This window comes from Palaemon carinicauda, chromosome 30 (genome assembly GCF_036898095.1).
Source record: "Palaemon carinicauda isolate YSFRI2023 chromosome 30, ASM3689809v2, whole genome shotgun sequence".
In the NCBI taxonomy this organism is placed as follows: Eukaryota; Metazoa; Arthropoda; class Malacostraca; order Decapoda; family Palaemonidae; genus Palaemon; species Palaemon carinicauda.
In genome coordinates, this window is record NC_090754.1 from 51,432,744 (window position 1) to 51,449,026 (window position 16,283).

The following is a 16,283-nucleotide window of genomic DNA, read 5'->3' on the forward strand; positions in this document are numbered from 1 at the left end:
AAATCTCCGACTGAATCTCTGCAGCTGACTTCCCAAGCTGCTTTATAGCATCTTTGAGGTTTTGAATATCTCTAGAAACTTCCCTGTAAATAGAACAAAGACAAGACTTAATCATGAGATATAATATTGTAGAATGAAAAATCGTGCAAAGATTATTCCTTTGGTGATAGTTTTAGTATAAACAGCATTGCTTTAAATATCAATATAAATGTTATAACATGTGCTGATATGGTATATAAAAAGGGCATTGCGAGGCATGTAACTTGTGACTGATAGGTTTAATGAAAAATGGTTATCATTACAATAACAACTTGATTTGTTTATAGAATTCAATCATTTACAATGAGCCTTAATCAAAATTCAATGAGTTTCAGCCATTGAAGAATTCAGGCGTTTGATAAGATCTGGCGAATTCAGTGGAACATTTAGGAACAGAGTAGGTCAAGAAAACTCATTCCAATGCCTTTTCGAGGAATGCTATGCATAATAATAACAACCAAAACAGTATAGCAACTAGTTTATACATAATTTTATGTCACTGGCGAAGGGATTAACTGTCAATGCAATTGAGACAGCTACTCACAATTCTGGAAGATTACAATTCTTGAGACAAGAAGCAGCATAAAATCTCAAACTTTAAAAATTGGCAAAAGTTGACAGAAAATGTTATTTTCCTTAGTAAAATAAATTTTTGAATATACTTACCCGATGATCATGTAGCTGCAACTCTGTTGCCCGACAGAAAAAACCTAAGGTCGGGATACGCCAGCGATCGCTATACAGGTGGGGGTGTACAACAACAGCGCCATCTGTCGAGTAGGTACTCAGGTACTTCTTGTCAACAAGAACCAATTTTCTCCTCGGTCCACTGGGTCTCTATGGGGAGGAAGGGAGGGTCCTTAAATTCAAGATCATCGGGTAAGTATATTAAAAAATTTATTTTACTAAGGAAAATAACATTTTTCAATATTAATCTTACCCGATGATCATGTAGCTGATTCACACCCAGGGGGGTGGGTGGAGACCAGCATACATGTTAACAAAAGAAGCTAAGTATCCCGTATTTCATTTTAGCAGTTATTCAAAATAACAAACATAAAATAAATAAGTACCTGGTAAGGAAGTCGACTTGAACCATTACTCTGCCTTTTTAAGTACGTCTTCCTTACTGAGCCTAGCGATCCTCTTAGGATGCTGAGCGACTCCTAGGTGCTGAAGTATGAAGGGCTGCAACCCATACTAAAGGACCTCATCACAACCTCTAATCTAGGCGCTTCTCAAGAAAGAATTTGACCACCCGCCAAATCAACCAGGATGCGGAAGGCTTCTTAGCCTTCCGTACAACCCAAAAACAACAATAAAAAGCATTTCAAGAGAAAGATTAAAAAAGGTTATGGGATTATGGGAATGTAGTGGTTGAGCCCTCACCTACTACTGCACTCGCTGCTACGAATGGTCCCAGGGTGTAGCAGTTCTCGTAAAGAGACTGGACATCTTTAAGGTAAAATAATGCGAACACTGACTTGCTTCTCCAATAGGTTGCATCCATTACACTCTGCAGAGAACGGTTCTGTTTGAAGGCCACTGAAGTAGCGACAGCTCTAACTTCATGTGTCCTTACCTTCAGCAAAGCATGGTCTTCCTCCTTCAGATGAGAATGGGCCTCTCTAATCAAAAGCCTGATGTAATAAGAAACTGCGTTCTTAGACATCGGTAAAGCAGGTTTCTTAATAGAACACCATAAAGCTTCTGATTGTCCTCGTAATGGCTTTGTACGTCTTAAATAGTACTTAAGAGCTCTTACTGGGCATAGTACTCTCTCTTGTTCGTTTCCAACCAAGTTGGACAGGCTTGAGATCTCGAACGACTTGGGCCAAGGACGAGAAGGAAGCTCGTTTTTAGCTAAAAAACCAAGCTGTAAGGAACATGTAGCCGTTTCAGATGTAAAACCTATGTTCCTGCTGAAGGCGTGAATCTCACTGACTCTTTTAGCTGTTGCTAAGCAAACGAGGAAAAGAGTCTTCAATGTGAGATCCTTAAAAGAGGCTGATTGAAGCGGTTCGAACCTTGCTGACATCAGGAACCTTAAAACCACGTCTAGGTTCCAACCTGGTGTGGCTAACCGACGCTCCTTTGAGGTCTCAAAAGACCTAAGGAGGTCCTGTAGATCTTTGTTGGTGGAAAGATCTAAGCCTCTGTGGCGGAAGACTGCTGCCAACATGCTTCTGTAACCTTTGATCGTAGGAGCTGATAGGGATCTTACATTCCTTAGATGTAAAAGGAAGTCAGCTATCTGCGTTACAGAGGTATTGGTTGAGGAAACTGAATTCGCCTTGCACCAGCTTCGGAAGACTTCCCATTTTGACTGGTAGACCTTGAGAGTGGATGTCCTCCTTGCTCTGGCAATCGCTCTGGCTGCCTCCTTCGAAAAGCCTCTAGCTCTTGAGAGTCTTTCGATAGTCTGAAGGCAGTCAGACGAAGAGCGTGGAGGCTTGGGTGTACCTTCTTTACGTGCGGCTGACGCAGAAGGTCCACTCTTAGAGGAAGAGTCCTGGGAACGTCCACTAGCCATTGCAGTACCTCGGTGAACCATTCTCTCGCGGGCCAGAGGGGAGCAACCAACGTCAACCGTGTCCCTTCGTGAGAGGCGAACTTCTGCAGTACCTTGTTGACAATCTTGAACGGAGGGAACGCATACAGGTCTAGATGGGACCAATCCAGAAGAAAGGCATCTACGTGAACTGCTGCTGGGTCCGGAATCGGTGAGCAATAATTTGGGAGCCTCTTGGTCATCGAGGTAGCGAACAGATCTATGGTGGGTTGACCCCACAGGGCCCATAGTCTGCTGCAAACATTCTTGTGAAGGGTCCACTCTGTGGGGATGACCTGACCCTTCCGGCTGAGGCGGTCTGCCATGACATTCATGTCGCCTTGAATGAACCTCGTTACCAGCGATATCTTTCGATCTCTTGACCAGGTGAGGAGGTCCCTTGCGATCTCGAACAACTTCCTCGAATGAGTCCCTCCTTGCTTGGAGATGTACGCCAAGGCTGTAGTGTTGTCGGAGTTCACCTCCACCACCTTGCCTAGAAGGAGGGACTTGAAGTTTCTCAAGGCCAGATGAACTGCCAATAGCTCCTTGCAGTTGATGTGAAGTGTTCTTTGATCCTGATTCCACGTGCCCGAGCATTCCCGTCCGTCCAGTGTCGCACCCCAGCCCGTGTCCGATGCGTCCGAGAAGAGAAGGTGGTCGGGGGTCTGAACAGCCAATGGTAGACCTTCCTTGAGAAGAATGCTGTTCTTCCACCACGTCAGCGCAGACTTCATCTCTTCGGATATAGGAACTGAGACCGCTTCTAGCGTCATGTCCTTTCTCCAGTGAGCAGCTAGATGATACTGAAGGGGGCGGAGGTGGAGTCTCCCTAACGCGATGAACTGGGCCAGCGATGAAAGCGTCCCTGTTAGACTCATCCACTGCCTGACTGAACATCGGTTCCTTCTCAGCATGCTCTGGATGCATTCTTGGGCTTGACTGATTCTGGGGGCCGACGGAAAAGCCCGAAAAGCTCGACTCTGAATCTCCATACCTAGATAGACAATGGTTTGGGATGGGACGAGTTGGGACTTCTCTATATTGACCAGGAGACCCAATTCCTTGGTCAGATCCATAGTCCATTTGAGATTCTCCAGACAGCGACGACTTGACGGAGCTCTTAAAAGCCAGTCGTCCAAATAGAGGGAGGCTCTGATGTCTGCCAAATGCAGGAATTTGGCAATATTCCTCATCAGTTTGGTAAACACAAGAGGTGCCGTGCTTAGGCCAAAGCACAGGGCTTGGAACTGGTAAACGACCTTTCCAAAGACGAACCTTAGGAAAGGTTGGGAGTCTGGATGGACGGGGACATGAAAGTACGCGTCTTTTAGGTCCAACGAGACCATCCAGTCTTCCTTCCTGACCGATGCTAGCACCGACTTCGCCGTCTCCATGGTGAACGTCTGCTTGGTGACAAAAGCATTGAGAGCACTGACGTCCAGCACCGGTCTCCACCCTCTTGTCTTCTTCGCTACCAGGAAGAGACGGTTGTAGAAGCCCGGGGATTGATGGTCCCGGACTATGACTACCGCTCCCTTTTGTAGCAAGAGAGACACCTCTTGCTGTAAAGCTAGCCTCTTGTCCTCCTCCTTGTAGTTGGGAGAGAGGTTGATGGGAGTAGTTGCTAGAGGGGGATTGCGCAAGAACGGAATCCTGTACCCCTCTCTTAGCAACTTCACAGACTGAGCGTCTGCACCTCTGTTCTCCCAAGCCTGCCAGTAGTTCTTGAGCCTGGCTCCCACTGCTGTCTGGAGAGGTAGGCAGTCAGATTCTGCCTTTTGAGGACTTGGAACCCTTCTTCTTTTTGCCACGTTGACTGTCGGCACGGGTACCTCCTCTGCTGGAGGTTCTGCCACGAAAGGGCGGGATGAACCTAGACGCTGGTGTGTCCATCCTAGGTCTAGGCACGGAAGGTAAAGCTGTGACTTTACGTGCGGAAGACGCCACCAGGTCATGGGTATCCTTCTGGATCAACGAGGCAGCAATCCCTTTGATCAGCTCTTCCGGAAAGACACTTGGAAAGCGGAGCAAACATCAACTCCGACTTCTGGCATGGTGTGATCCCCGCAGACAAGAAGGAGCAAAGGTGATCTCGCTTCTTAAGTACTCCGGACACGTACGAAACCGCAAGCTCACCAGACCCATCCCGAATGGCTTTGTCCATGCTTGACATGATAAGCATGGCAGAGTCCTTATCCGAAGGGGAGGTCTTTCTGCTTAACGCTCCCAAACACCAGTCCAGGAAGTTGAAGATCTCAAAAGCACGAAAAACTCCCTTCAACAGATGGTCCATGTCCGAAAAGGTCCAGCAAATCTTGGAGCGTCTCATAGCCAGCCTGCGGGGAGAGTCAACCAGACTTGAGAAGTCGCCCTGGGCAGAGGCAGGAACTCCCAAGCCGGGTTCCTCTCCCGTGGCATACCAGACGCTAGATTTGGAAGCAAGCTTGGTAGGTGGAAAGATGAAGGCTGTCTTCCCCAGTTGCTTCTTGGACTGCAACCACTCTCCCAGTACCCTCAAAGCTCTCTTGGATGAGCGCGCGAGTACGAGTTTCGTAAAGGCAGGAGCTGCTGACTGCATGCCTAAAGCGAACTCAGAGGGAGGTGAGCGCGGGGTTGCAGACACAAACTGGTCCGGATACAACTCCCTAAACAGGGCAAGGACTTTCCTAAAGTCTAAGGAGGGAGGCGTAGACTTGGGTTCTTCTATGTCGGAGTGCGGATCGTCCAAATGCGCAGCTTCGTCGTCATCAGATACTCCTTCATCCGAATGCTGAGGAGGAAGTGGCAAAGGTGGAGCAGAAAGCTGAACGGCTGAATCCGGCAGCACGGGTGCATGCGTAGCTGCACTGGATCCAACATCATGCCGCTGCTGGTCAGTCTGAGAGCTGGCAACAACAAAAGCGGAGTGCTGGTGCGTGGGAGGGACTGCCGTGGGTTGCGGAGACTGCCGCATTGCGTCAAAACACGGCAGCTTGACAGCACCTTCCCACTGCTGATGCGGTAGCTCACGCATGTCAACGGAGGGTGCCGCATGTCGGCTAACGTCAACATGCGTCTGGCAGGGTCGACTGCGTATCGGTGGTGGAGCTCTCACAGGCGGAGTGTGGGAGCAGGCAGCCGCAGTATCTGCTGAGCGCACAACCGTGGCAGGCTGTAGGTTAACAGGTGCAGTGTCAACCTTCTCAGCACGATACTCCTGCATGAAGGAAGCAAGCTGAGACTGCATAGTCTGCAGCATAGACCACTTAGGGTCTACCGTGGTTGGTGCGGCAACAGACGGAGTGATTGCCTGCTGCGGAACCACTCTACCTCTCTTGGGAGGTGTGCAGTCTTCGGAAGACTGCGGCGAGTCCGAACTGACCCAGTGGCTACACCTGGGCCGTTGGACTCGCTCGGAAGGGACCTTGCGCTTGAGAGGTCGTGAGACCTTGGTCCAACGTTTCTTCCTAGAAACTTCTTCCACAGACGAGGAATGAATGGGCTCACTCGTCTGTTTGTGGATGGGACGATCTCTGCAAGATACGTCCGCAACCACTGAGGGTACATCCGTACGCTGATCAAGGCCTGTCGAACCCTTTGGTCCTTCGACATTGCTTCTCCCCTGGGCTTGGGAGCTTGCAAGAGGTCCCGGACTGGGAGGACGACTGGCACGAACAGATGCACCCTCATGCGTAACACTGACACTGACACTTTTCACCGCACTTGCACTCACTACACTTCCCACTGCACTTTTCTCTTTCAACTCTTTGACATCGGCCAAAAGTTGATTCCGGTCATTAGCTAATGACTCCACTCTGTCACCAAGAGCCTGAATGACACGCATCATGTCCGCCATTGAGGGTTGAGCACTAGTAGCAGGGTCGGGAGTCACCACTACAGGGGAAGGAATAGGTTGAGGGGCATGGGGAGAAGAAAAATCAAAAGAGCGAGACGAACTCCTCCTGATCCTATCCTTCTCTAGCCTACGTGCATTCTTAAGGAATTCATTAAAATCGAATTCCGAAAGCCCAGCGCATTCCTCACATCGATCTTCCAATTGACAGGATTTACCCCTACAATTGGAACAAACGGTGTGAGGATCTATAGAGGCCTTCGGAAGACGCCTAGAACAGTCCCTAGCGCTACACTGCCTGTACTTAGGGACCTGAGAATGGTCAGACATCTTGAATTAGCCAAGGGGGGAATCCAAAATCTATCAAAGTCGTCAACAATTAATCCAAAACTAATCAAAAAAGCTTGATAAGTTAATGATAATAACTCCTGAACAGCGAAAGCTAATATCTAGAGAGAATACATCACCAAAAAGCGTGAAATCAACTCCAGAAACAACAGCGTATCCAAGTAGGTCTTGCCGGTGGCACGACAGAGGAAAAATTGGTTCTTTGTTGACAAGAAGTACCTGAGTACCTACTCGACAGATGGCGCTGTTGTTGTACACCCCCACCTGTATAGCGATCGCTGGCGTATCCCGACCTTAGGTTTTTTCTGTCGGGCAACAGAGTTGCAGCTACATGATCATCGGGTAAGATTAATATTGAAAAACTAAAAGTACCTACAAGATCCAAAGTTCTTCAAGGCATAAAGGTTAAGACGACTTTGACTTCATGTACATTATCCATCCTTTGGAATGCCTGACAAATAACTTGCCTCAATCAACCGTTATTGGAGGACTGAATTATCTCTTTATATCCCCCCCCAAAAATTGCCCTATTAAAGCAGTAAGAGAAGTCTCATGCAGGTCAATCTTAGAATGACCAACTAAGCAGAAGTGAGATTTAGATTGACAATTGTCTGAGTTATGTCTACAAATTTACATGTGAAAGACAGATCCTTTGAAAAACAATTTCAGAATAACACTGCCAAACAGGACATGCAGCAACTTCATGTCTCAAAGATGCAAAAATTATAAAAAATTGAGACGTCCTGATTAGGAATAGCAGGAATACCTTTAGAAGCGATACGTATATGTGCCAAGTGAAACATCAGAAAAATTAAGAAGGGTACCATTTCAGCAGCTGGAATGCTCCCATTGAAAATGCCCTTACTCCAGTTACAAGTTTAAATCCTTCAACAGACCAAAGTACCAACACAAAGATACAAGTAAACGACAGTGTAAAAACACTGGATCGTGGTGTAAAGTGGATTAACACTACTCTCATCACATCCAAGAGGTCTACCCAATTACTGGTAGAGAATGAGGGAAGACAGATGGGAGAATTTGGTTTCACAAGCAACTTCCAAAAATCCTTGCTTAAGATCTTCCAGCACTTTGAAGGTGCAGGATACCCAGGATGGTGGGAAACCTTAGAATGTTAGGTTACAAGCCTTTCAACTTGACAGGGATTTGTGGGGAAACACTCATGGTTGAAGTAGATCTAAAAAGCAGTCCTGCAGTGCTCAAAGGACAATTACTTTAATTATAATATGGAGGGGTTGGAGGATCAGCACTGCTAAAGCTTTGCCTGACCAAGCAAAAATTAGGTACTGTATAAGCAACAGCTTGTCTCAACCATAAGTTGCAGTGCTCAATTTCCTGGCCACTGGAAATTGTACAAAGGAAAATACTAACGGCTCATGTTTAAAGCTTACAAGCAGCTAATATAGCCTGGCTGATATGCAGATCTATCCACCACAACAAAGAAAACCCTACTTCCCTATATTAAGGTGTTCTGTGACAATGGTTTTTTTCCTTCAAAGAGGCCACTGTACTGGAGTTATGAGCTAAAAAATTCCAACATGACAAATTTGAAAGTAATTTGTATTTTTCCTAACATACAAACCTGGAGCTATTTATAGTAGTAGGTTGGCCAGGCCACCAGCCGCCCGTTGAGATACTACCGCTAGAGAGTTATGGGGTCCTTTGACTGGCCAGACACTAATTATATTGGATCCTTCTCTCTGGTTACGGTTCTTTCCCTTTGCCTACACATACACCGAATAGTCTGGCCTATTCTTTACAGATTCTCCTCTGTCCTCATACACCTGACAACACTGAGATTACCAAACAATTCTTCTTCACCCAAGGGGTTAACTACGGCAATGTAATTGTTCAGTGGGTACTTTCTTCTTGGTAAGGGTAGAAGAGACTCTTTAGCTATGGTAAGCAGCTCTTCTAGGAGAAAGACACTCCAAAATCAAACCATCTTGGGCAGTGCTATAGCCTTTTTACCATAGTCTCCCACTGTCTTGGGTTAGAGTTCTCTTGCTTGAGGGTACACTCGGGCACACTGTTCTATCTAGTTTCTCTTCCTCTTGTTTTGTTGAAGTTTTTATTGTTAATATAGGAAATATTTATTTTAATGTAGTTACTATTCTTAAAATATTTTATTTTTCCTTGTTTCCTTTCCTCACTGGGCTATTTTCTCTGTTGGAGCCCCCGGGCTTATAGCATCCTGCTTTTCCAACTAGGGTTGTAGCTTAGCATTTAATAATAACAAAAATAATAATATACTTTCGGTGAAGTTGAAAGATGAGCCATGATTATTTTAGCAAGGGATAACCACCCCACCGCTAGTTAGCAGGAGAGGAGGGGGGTTGCCGGATAGCCCGCTCACTCACACTCCTAGGCTGAGCACCCACTTTGTTTTCTGGCAGGACTTCTTAGGGGGATAGAGCTGGTAGGCCAATTTGTATATATAGCTCCAGGTTTGTATGTTAGGAAAAATACAAATGACTTTCAAATTTGTTATTTGTTCTGACACTAAAACAAACCCTTCCCTATTTATAGGGATGACTTAACTCTTAGGAAGGAGGAAGTCCTCACCAACTAGCTTTGGTATTTGACCTGGAATTCTCTCTCCTTCAATATTAGACTGAAGATAGTAAGTACCCTGCCCTCGCTAAAATAGTTGTGCTATGTACAACTAAAGGAACAACAGATACTGTAACTAGAATTAATGTATCTCTAATGCTAAGACTGGGGTAAATTCTAATGTTAAAAAGCGGATAAGCACAGCTAGAATAAAATACATAAAAAATTTATAAATTATAAGACCGGTTTTATTAAAAACTTACATTGCTCTTTCTCCTACTGACACCTGCAAAAATCGGGCTGGCCTCTGGCCGGCTCCAGAATACACTTTGTAGTTTGGATCTGGAAAATACTTGTCACAGTTCAACGTATAGGCAATTTTACAGTTGTTCGGGACTCTGAAAAGTATAAGTTCACTTTAGTAATCAAAAACTAAATACTGTAAATGCATATTATACAGATTTGACATATCTTTATTGATAGTATGGAAAAATATGTAAATTAACTTTTAACCCTTTTACCCCAAGGCTATTTGGAAATTTCCAACCTTAACCCCAAGGGTTATTTTTTATTCAAGCACATTTTGCAGTATATATTTTCAAATTGCTCTAACAGCCTTAATTTTTGTCATGGAGAGGTCAGGTTGGTCTCATTCTCTTGGAAAATGCCTGAATTTTCTCAAAAAATTATCAAAAAAAAAAAAAAAAAAAAAAATGTAAATAGCATGTTTTTGCAGGGACGTACCGGTACGTCCATGGGGGTAAAGGGATGTGTTTTGTGAAACGTACCAGTACGTCCTTTGGGGGTAAAAGGGTTAAAGCGGACCTAATTTCTTCCACGCCAACCAATTATTTACATTAGCCCACATTCATGGTCTTGGCACATCCTAGACACGCTATTCCTGATTTAAAATAAAAAGATTCACTGTAGCCTTAACATCAGTCTGCATGTTTCCTTATAAATCCTGGGTTCAGGACAAGTAAGAGCTTAATTTTTAGTATAGTCTAAGCAGGAGGGTTATATCTTTATCTAAATGTTAGGAGTGTATTTTTGACATTAGCTAGAATGGCAATTTAGTGGGATAATATACTAAATGGAGTGAAATTCACTTAAAGGCTAATAGGCGTGTGATTGCTACAACAAAGATACCAAATAATACGGTAAACGAGACTCGAACTCCTGCAACACACCCAAACTAAAAGGCCAGTGATTAATTTGTATGATGAAAACCTTGGTAGTCCATAAAAAATATAGTAGCAAGCAATACTTGCCATTAAAAGTACCTTCAACTGCCCATGCCATAGAAGACACCACAATGAAAAAGAAGGAAATGATATACCTGTAGATAACAATTAAAAAATACATCTAAAAAATAATGCGAATACAAGACAACTAACACCTACTACTGGATCCAAGAGGTATATACTCGTATCTCGTGATGTACATCATGTTTTTGAAAGAAATGCCATTACCCATCGATGTTTTACACTCTTAACTCTTACTAGTCTTTGGTATCTGCTGCCTAACACTATCAGCTAATCTGTACAATATCAGTTCATTTTACTTACTCTAATCAGCCTGAATATTTCCTTTACTTTTCCACTACTAATGAATAAAATACAATAATATACTTACGTGCTAACATTCTTGAGTATCTGACCAGCCTCATTGGCAGTTGGGATTAACATAACAGTTTCTACTTGATTTCGGTCAAGAATTAAATTAGCAACAACGTCATTTGTTATGTTCATAACAGCCCAGAGTGACGGATATTTTTCACAATGGACTTCAAATCTTGATACTTTTTCCTGGCTAAATCTCTGAAAAAGGAAAGTCATATATTGTAAATGCATATGTACAATTTCCTAATAGAGAGAGAAAAAAAAGCAATCATTTAACAAGGCCGATCCTTAAGTATTTATATTTTAAAATAATCTACAGATAAAAGAAATTGTGGTTTATCATTCGAGAGATTTGCAAGATTTGAAAGGCAAACAAGATAATTTTACTTACTTTAAAGGTATCTATGCTGCAAGAAAGAAATTATCCTACCACACCTTATACGTAATTGTTAATGATTAAAACCTAAGCATGATAATAATGAAATGCAAGTTTACTTATGTATAAATGAAATTTTATTTCTATAACTACACATTTCCATTACAATGAAAATTTCAAAGCTTTCAGATTTAATACTGTCCTGAGTACAAGAAAAATATTAATGTTCTTATTTTTACTTATAATCTGAATTGGGTCCCAACTTCCTATGAATGCTCCAAAAGTTTTGTCTTGCACTAGTAGTAAAAATAAAATTTCATGTACACTGTACCATAATTTCAATCAAAGTACTTATTTCTCTTTCTATTTAGAGTAACTTTGCTTATATCATGCATAGAACTCATTGTGATATAAGTAAAAATTTGCAATATCTAATTTTTGTATGCTCATGGTACCTCTCACGGAAAAGGTTTCAATGGTTGAGATTAAGTTAAAAGTTCAAAGTGCAAAGGAAACTTGCTGTTAACTCGAAGTCAAAACCAGGGAAGACTAGACTATAGTCCATTTCTTTTATCGAGGCAGATTTGCACCGACTCGCAGCGGTGCCCTTTTAGCTCGGAAAAGTTTCCTGATCGCTGATTGGTTAGAATTATCTCGTCGAACCAATCAGCGATCAGGAAACTTTTCCGAGCTAAAAGGGCACCGCTGCGAGTCGATGCAAATCTGCATCGCTAAAAGAAATTGACTATAGTTGAGTTCAGCGTAGATGACAATAATGACGCGCCTCCACTTCTAGACAATTTATGTGTATTCAGTCAACTTTTGATGGTGACGAGCTTCATAAGCTCTTAACATCACTAGCTTCCTTTGTTAAAGTTCAGTAGTCCGTGAAATGCTCACGGTATTTCTGCAGGCAACTTGGATAGATTGACGCACTTAGCCCAATGGCACTAACAGGTTCTATCTTCCTCCCAGAAGAGGGTGATCAGAAGTAGTTAGCTGAATGGAGGGGAGAGATATAGTAGGGAAAGACAGAAAACTTTTGTGTTCATTTCCAAGGGTCGAGAATCTCATGCTTCAAAGATAAGAGGACAGGGACTTGCAGATAGGATTTCTTCAAAATAATGTATTTTTTCTCACAGTAGAAAAACAGTCATGAAACCACTTCTGCATATTTATATTCTTTCAGATTTATGAGGAACTTCAGATTAACAAGATTTTATTGTAGTGATAAAAATGGCCACAACCTTTTCATAACCTTGGATGTCATTGAAGGTGGTGTTTGATTTTCAAATTATTCTATAACTGAAATCATTACACAGTAAGAGGTATTTCCAGACTTCCACAAGACAGAAACAGAGGGAAAGTTTAATAAAAAACATGACCAAAAGAGATATAGAAATTAAAACAGAAACTAATACATTGAAGTACCAAGCTATTAGAGCATAAAACACTACCCATGTTATACCGTGGAAAGTTGTATCAATTATTTCAGTAGTAATTAAAAAATAAACTTACCGGTCTGAATTTGCAAGAGATAATTGTTGGCTGGGCAGGTCCAAAATGTATGCCTTGAAAGAGACTACGAAGCACCTTTGCATCATTATCAGAATTTACACAGAAGGCCGACATCTTTGACCCAATAACCATTTCTGCAATGTGAGTCCATCTATTGTCCTTCATCTCAATGTAAGCACCTGCAAGCAAGTTGGTGTGATTTAATTAATTTTCTATTATTTTTCTTTGCCTCCTATTTGCCTGTTCTCAAAATTATATATTTCTTTGCAGGTTGAGCTGATCTGATGATAACGGTGGCCTGTGGGGCAAAGAGTTCTTTTAACCGCAATGCTTATTAATGTGGACCAGGTAGTGTGTGTTATTAATTAGGAAAGCTTCAGATTTAAAGGAAGGTGACAGAGTGGATAATGGACTCGGGAAATTTCCAAGCTCACCACAAAGTTTCACCTGCTTATGCGAATCAGAATATAATAAAACTGGTGCAAAATTGGCATATATTTCCAATTGCCCATTTTACATAACAGCTATATGAATGCAATGTACAGAAATTCTGCTGGGACCCCAACTTTGAGTGAATAAGGAAAAACAAGTGATTGATTTAATACTTGAACACAAAGCACCTATTTCCCATATCTATTTGAAGAAAGGTTCAATTTCAACTCCTTAATAATAAGAGTAAAAAAAACCCCTCAGTAAATCTATGTTATGAAAATAAGTCTTGACAACATTAATAAAACTGAGCTCCCTTCAAAATGTGGTCAGGATCTGATATCATATCATAAATTAATTTAACTGTACGTTGGATTTAAATGGGATACTTGGAAAGTTTCTGTATCATACTGTACGCTCCACACAGGTCCCAGGTGTACGCATAATCAGTATCAAACCAATGGATTAAAGATATTACCGATATATTTACATGAATTATAAGACGTGAACCAACAAAACTAATTACTGGTCAGGTGGGAGACTTTAGTTTGCAATTTATACACACCACTTGTGTACCAAATTTTAACTGCATAAAAAATTATTGGAAGACATTAATAAGTTCAAACATGACAAAATCAAACAACAGGCAAATCAAGACAATTCTGAAACATTAGTAATATCAAATAAAAAAAAATAGTAATGTTTGAATATTGAAAAGACATAAAAGTTTTGGATAAAAATCTAATGGACATTGATATTTATCACAACAAAAAAAGGAATTCCTAAAAGAATAAAAAATCATAAAACAAATATTTGTGATGTTTCCAACATCACCCTATATCTGAGAACTCATAAAAACCACAAAATAAAATTTCTTCATAAATCAACAATTAGTTCTCTTTATTCAACATTGCACAAGATATTATGCAGTCTTAATTAATAAATTAAATAATATATGTAGTAATGGTTCTTCTGATCTTGTGCAATACGATATGGTTTTATTATTATAAGAGTATCAATTATAATGTTTTAGAATTTTTATGCATAAAAGGATTAAATAATATTCTGGTATGACAGCATCCAAAAAACTTACCCAATGGTCCTACAGGTTTGGCAGAAAACTTTTTTTGCCTAAAGGCCACTTCAATTTTCTCAAGTAGTGGCTGTACCCAAGTCCCAAAGACCGAGAAGGAATTTGTATGCCGACTACGCAGGGTCTTCAATTCTTGTTCTAGGTCCTCTGTACCAAATTAGATTAAAAATTACCTTGTAAAAATATAATTTCATATATTGATATTTCAAGACATGCAGATAATTCTACAAATACCCTGACATTATAATGCATGTAAGTTCAACAGACCTCTTCAAGAATTTATATGCTTGCCTGGTGGTGAAACCACATGGCCCCAGCAGGTGGTACAAGTCTGACTGCTAGCAGCCAAGTGAGGCCTCTGCAATAGCAATTATAAGGGATGCAAGATGGAAATATGTACACAACACAGGTAAAGATATGGACAAGCAATGTATGTATTCATAAATTCTAATACAGTAGTATTGGATTTATTAACAAAAAGTCATGCTTAGCAAAACTAAAAAGCTTATGTCTTTTCCCATAAAGCCAGTAACTATATGGCAAAAAAAAAAGGTATGGCTTAATTTCTTATCCCCCTTTTTACATATTCCCTATTCTTCACTATTTCCTCAATCATTTATCACCGGTTTGTCTCTTCCCAAATCCCCTAGGCTTAAAGATGTTCAGCCATTTACTCCTGATCTAAGTCTCAGATTCTTAGTGTTTTTCTCAACCCTTTTACCCTCACGCTGAAAGGAGAGAGCATGCCATTTGGGAATAGAAGAATGAAATCAAAATTGACCTAGGCTTAATCAACCTATGGAGAGAAGCTTCCATCCAAATGAAAACCCTTAAGCCACAGACGACCATTCAGAGAGGACGACTCGAAGCTGAGATATATGACTTGAGAGCCCTATCGGCATTCATGTTTAAAGGTTTAAAAGGCCACTCATAAATGGCAGAGGTAAGGGACAGTGACATTTTCCTAATTGGCAAGACAATGCCTTAAAGACTGACCATATAAACATATGATCAGCATCCAAGACCCTCTTCACCCAAGATAGGACCAGGGAGGGCTTGGCAAATAGCTACTGATGACTCAGCAGGTAGACCTACAGGCTCCCCAAAAGCCCCCATCCTTAACTCATAGGAATGGTGAAGTTGTAGACACTAAAGAAACTATTCGAATCTCAGTCTGGCAATCGTCACGCAGGAACGTTTCCAAATACATCACATACACCAGCCAAAATTGGTAGGCTCTACGTCGATTGGCTGGCCAACAACGGCAACCACGTTGAATTACCCTACTCCTGCCCCAGCGATCATGGTGAGAGCATATGTAGAACAGAGGAAGTGTTTGCCATCTTTAATTTCCTGGATGTACATGAGTGAACTATAATATCAACCACGACGATATTTCTCAATGCATTCTTGCTAAAAAAGTTGAAAGATTGTGGTGAACCAAGCGTTTATTTATAAAGCTCGTGATAATGAAACTTGAAAATCATGTTTACATCCATGCAGATATCCCAACAACTCCTTTTTCTTCTTAATAACAAGCTGGAAAATATATTTTCTTGGTTGTTGAAATATGCCAAACCAAGCAGCCAATGCTAAATGCACATATAACTCTTTGATTTACTTTTTTTCGCTCCAATTTCTGTCTTATCTATGTTTCCTTATTCAGATGCTAAGCTTCTTTGTGCTTATCAAAAGAAATCATAACTTAAGATGTAATGCTTTAAAAGTAAAGAGTTAATTTGGAAATCACATTAGCCCAATGCTTATGCAGTCCTTCCTGCTGCAATTCAATGTTGAACACTCGTTAACACATGTTGAGCCACAGATGTTTCTACTGGGAAATTCTTTTTTTCCTTTTAATAAACAATTATTAAGCTAACAATGAATATTTGTTGGGGAAA

At 41.5% G+C, this 16,283-nt stretch overlaps 1 protein-coding gene across 2 annotated transcripts in view; it reads right to left on the reverse strand.

The window, feature by feature from the left end:
* The window catches only part of SMC6 (Structural maintenance of chromosomes 6), a 106,395-nt gene that overhangs the window by 34,018 nt on the left and 56,094 nt on the right, over positions 1–16,283 (reverse strand). For both annotated transcript variants that reach the window (XM_068353767.1, XM_068353765.1), the window contains exons 12-16: positions 14,383–14,529; positions 12,861–13,039; positions 10,980–11,164; positions 9,608–9,742; positions 1–83 (exon numbers count right to left, since the gene is read on the reverse strand). The exon at positions 1–83 is cut by the window's left edge and continues 53 nt beyond it. In XM_068353767.1, coding sequence (XP_068209868.1) covers positions 1–83; positions 9,608–9,742; positions 10,980–11,164; positions 12,861–13,039; positions 14,383–14,529 — 729 coding nt within the window. The remainder of the gene's footprint in view (positions 84–9,607; positions 9,743–10,979; positions 11,165–12,860; positions 13,040–14,382; positions 14,530–16,283) is intronic.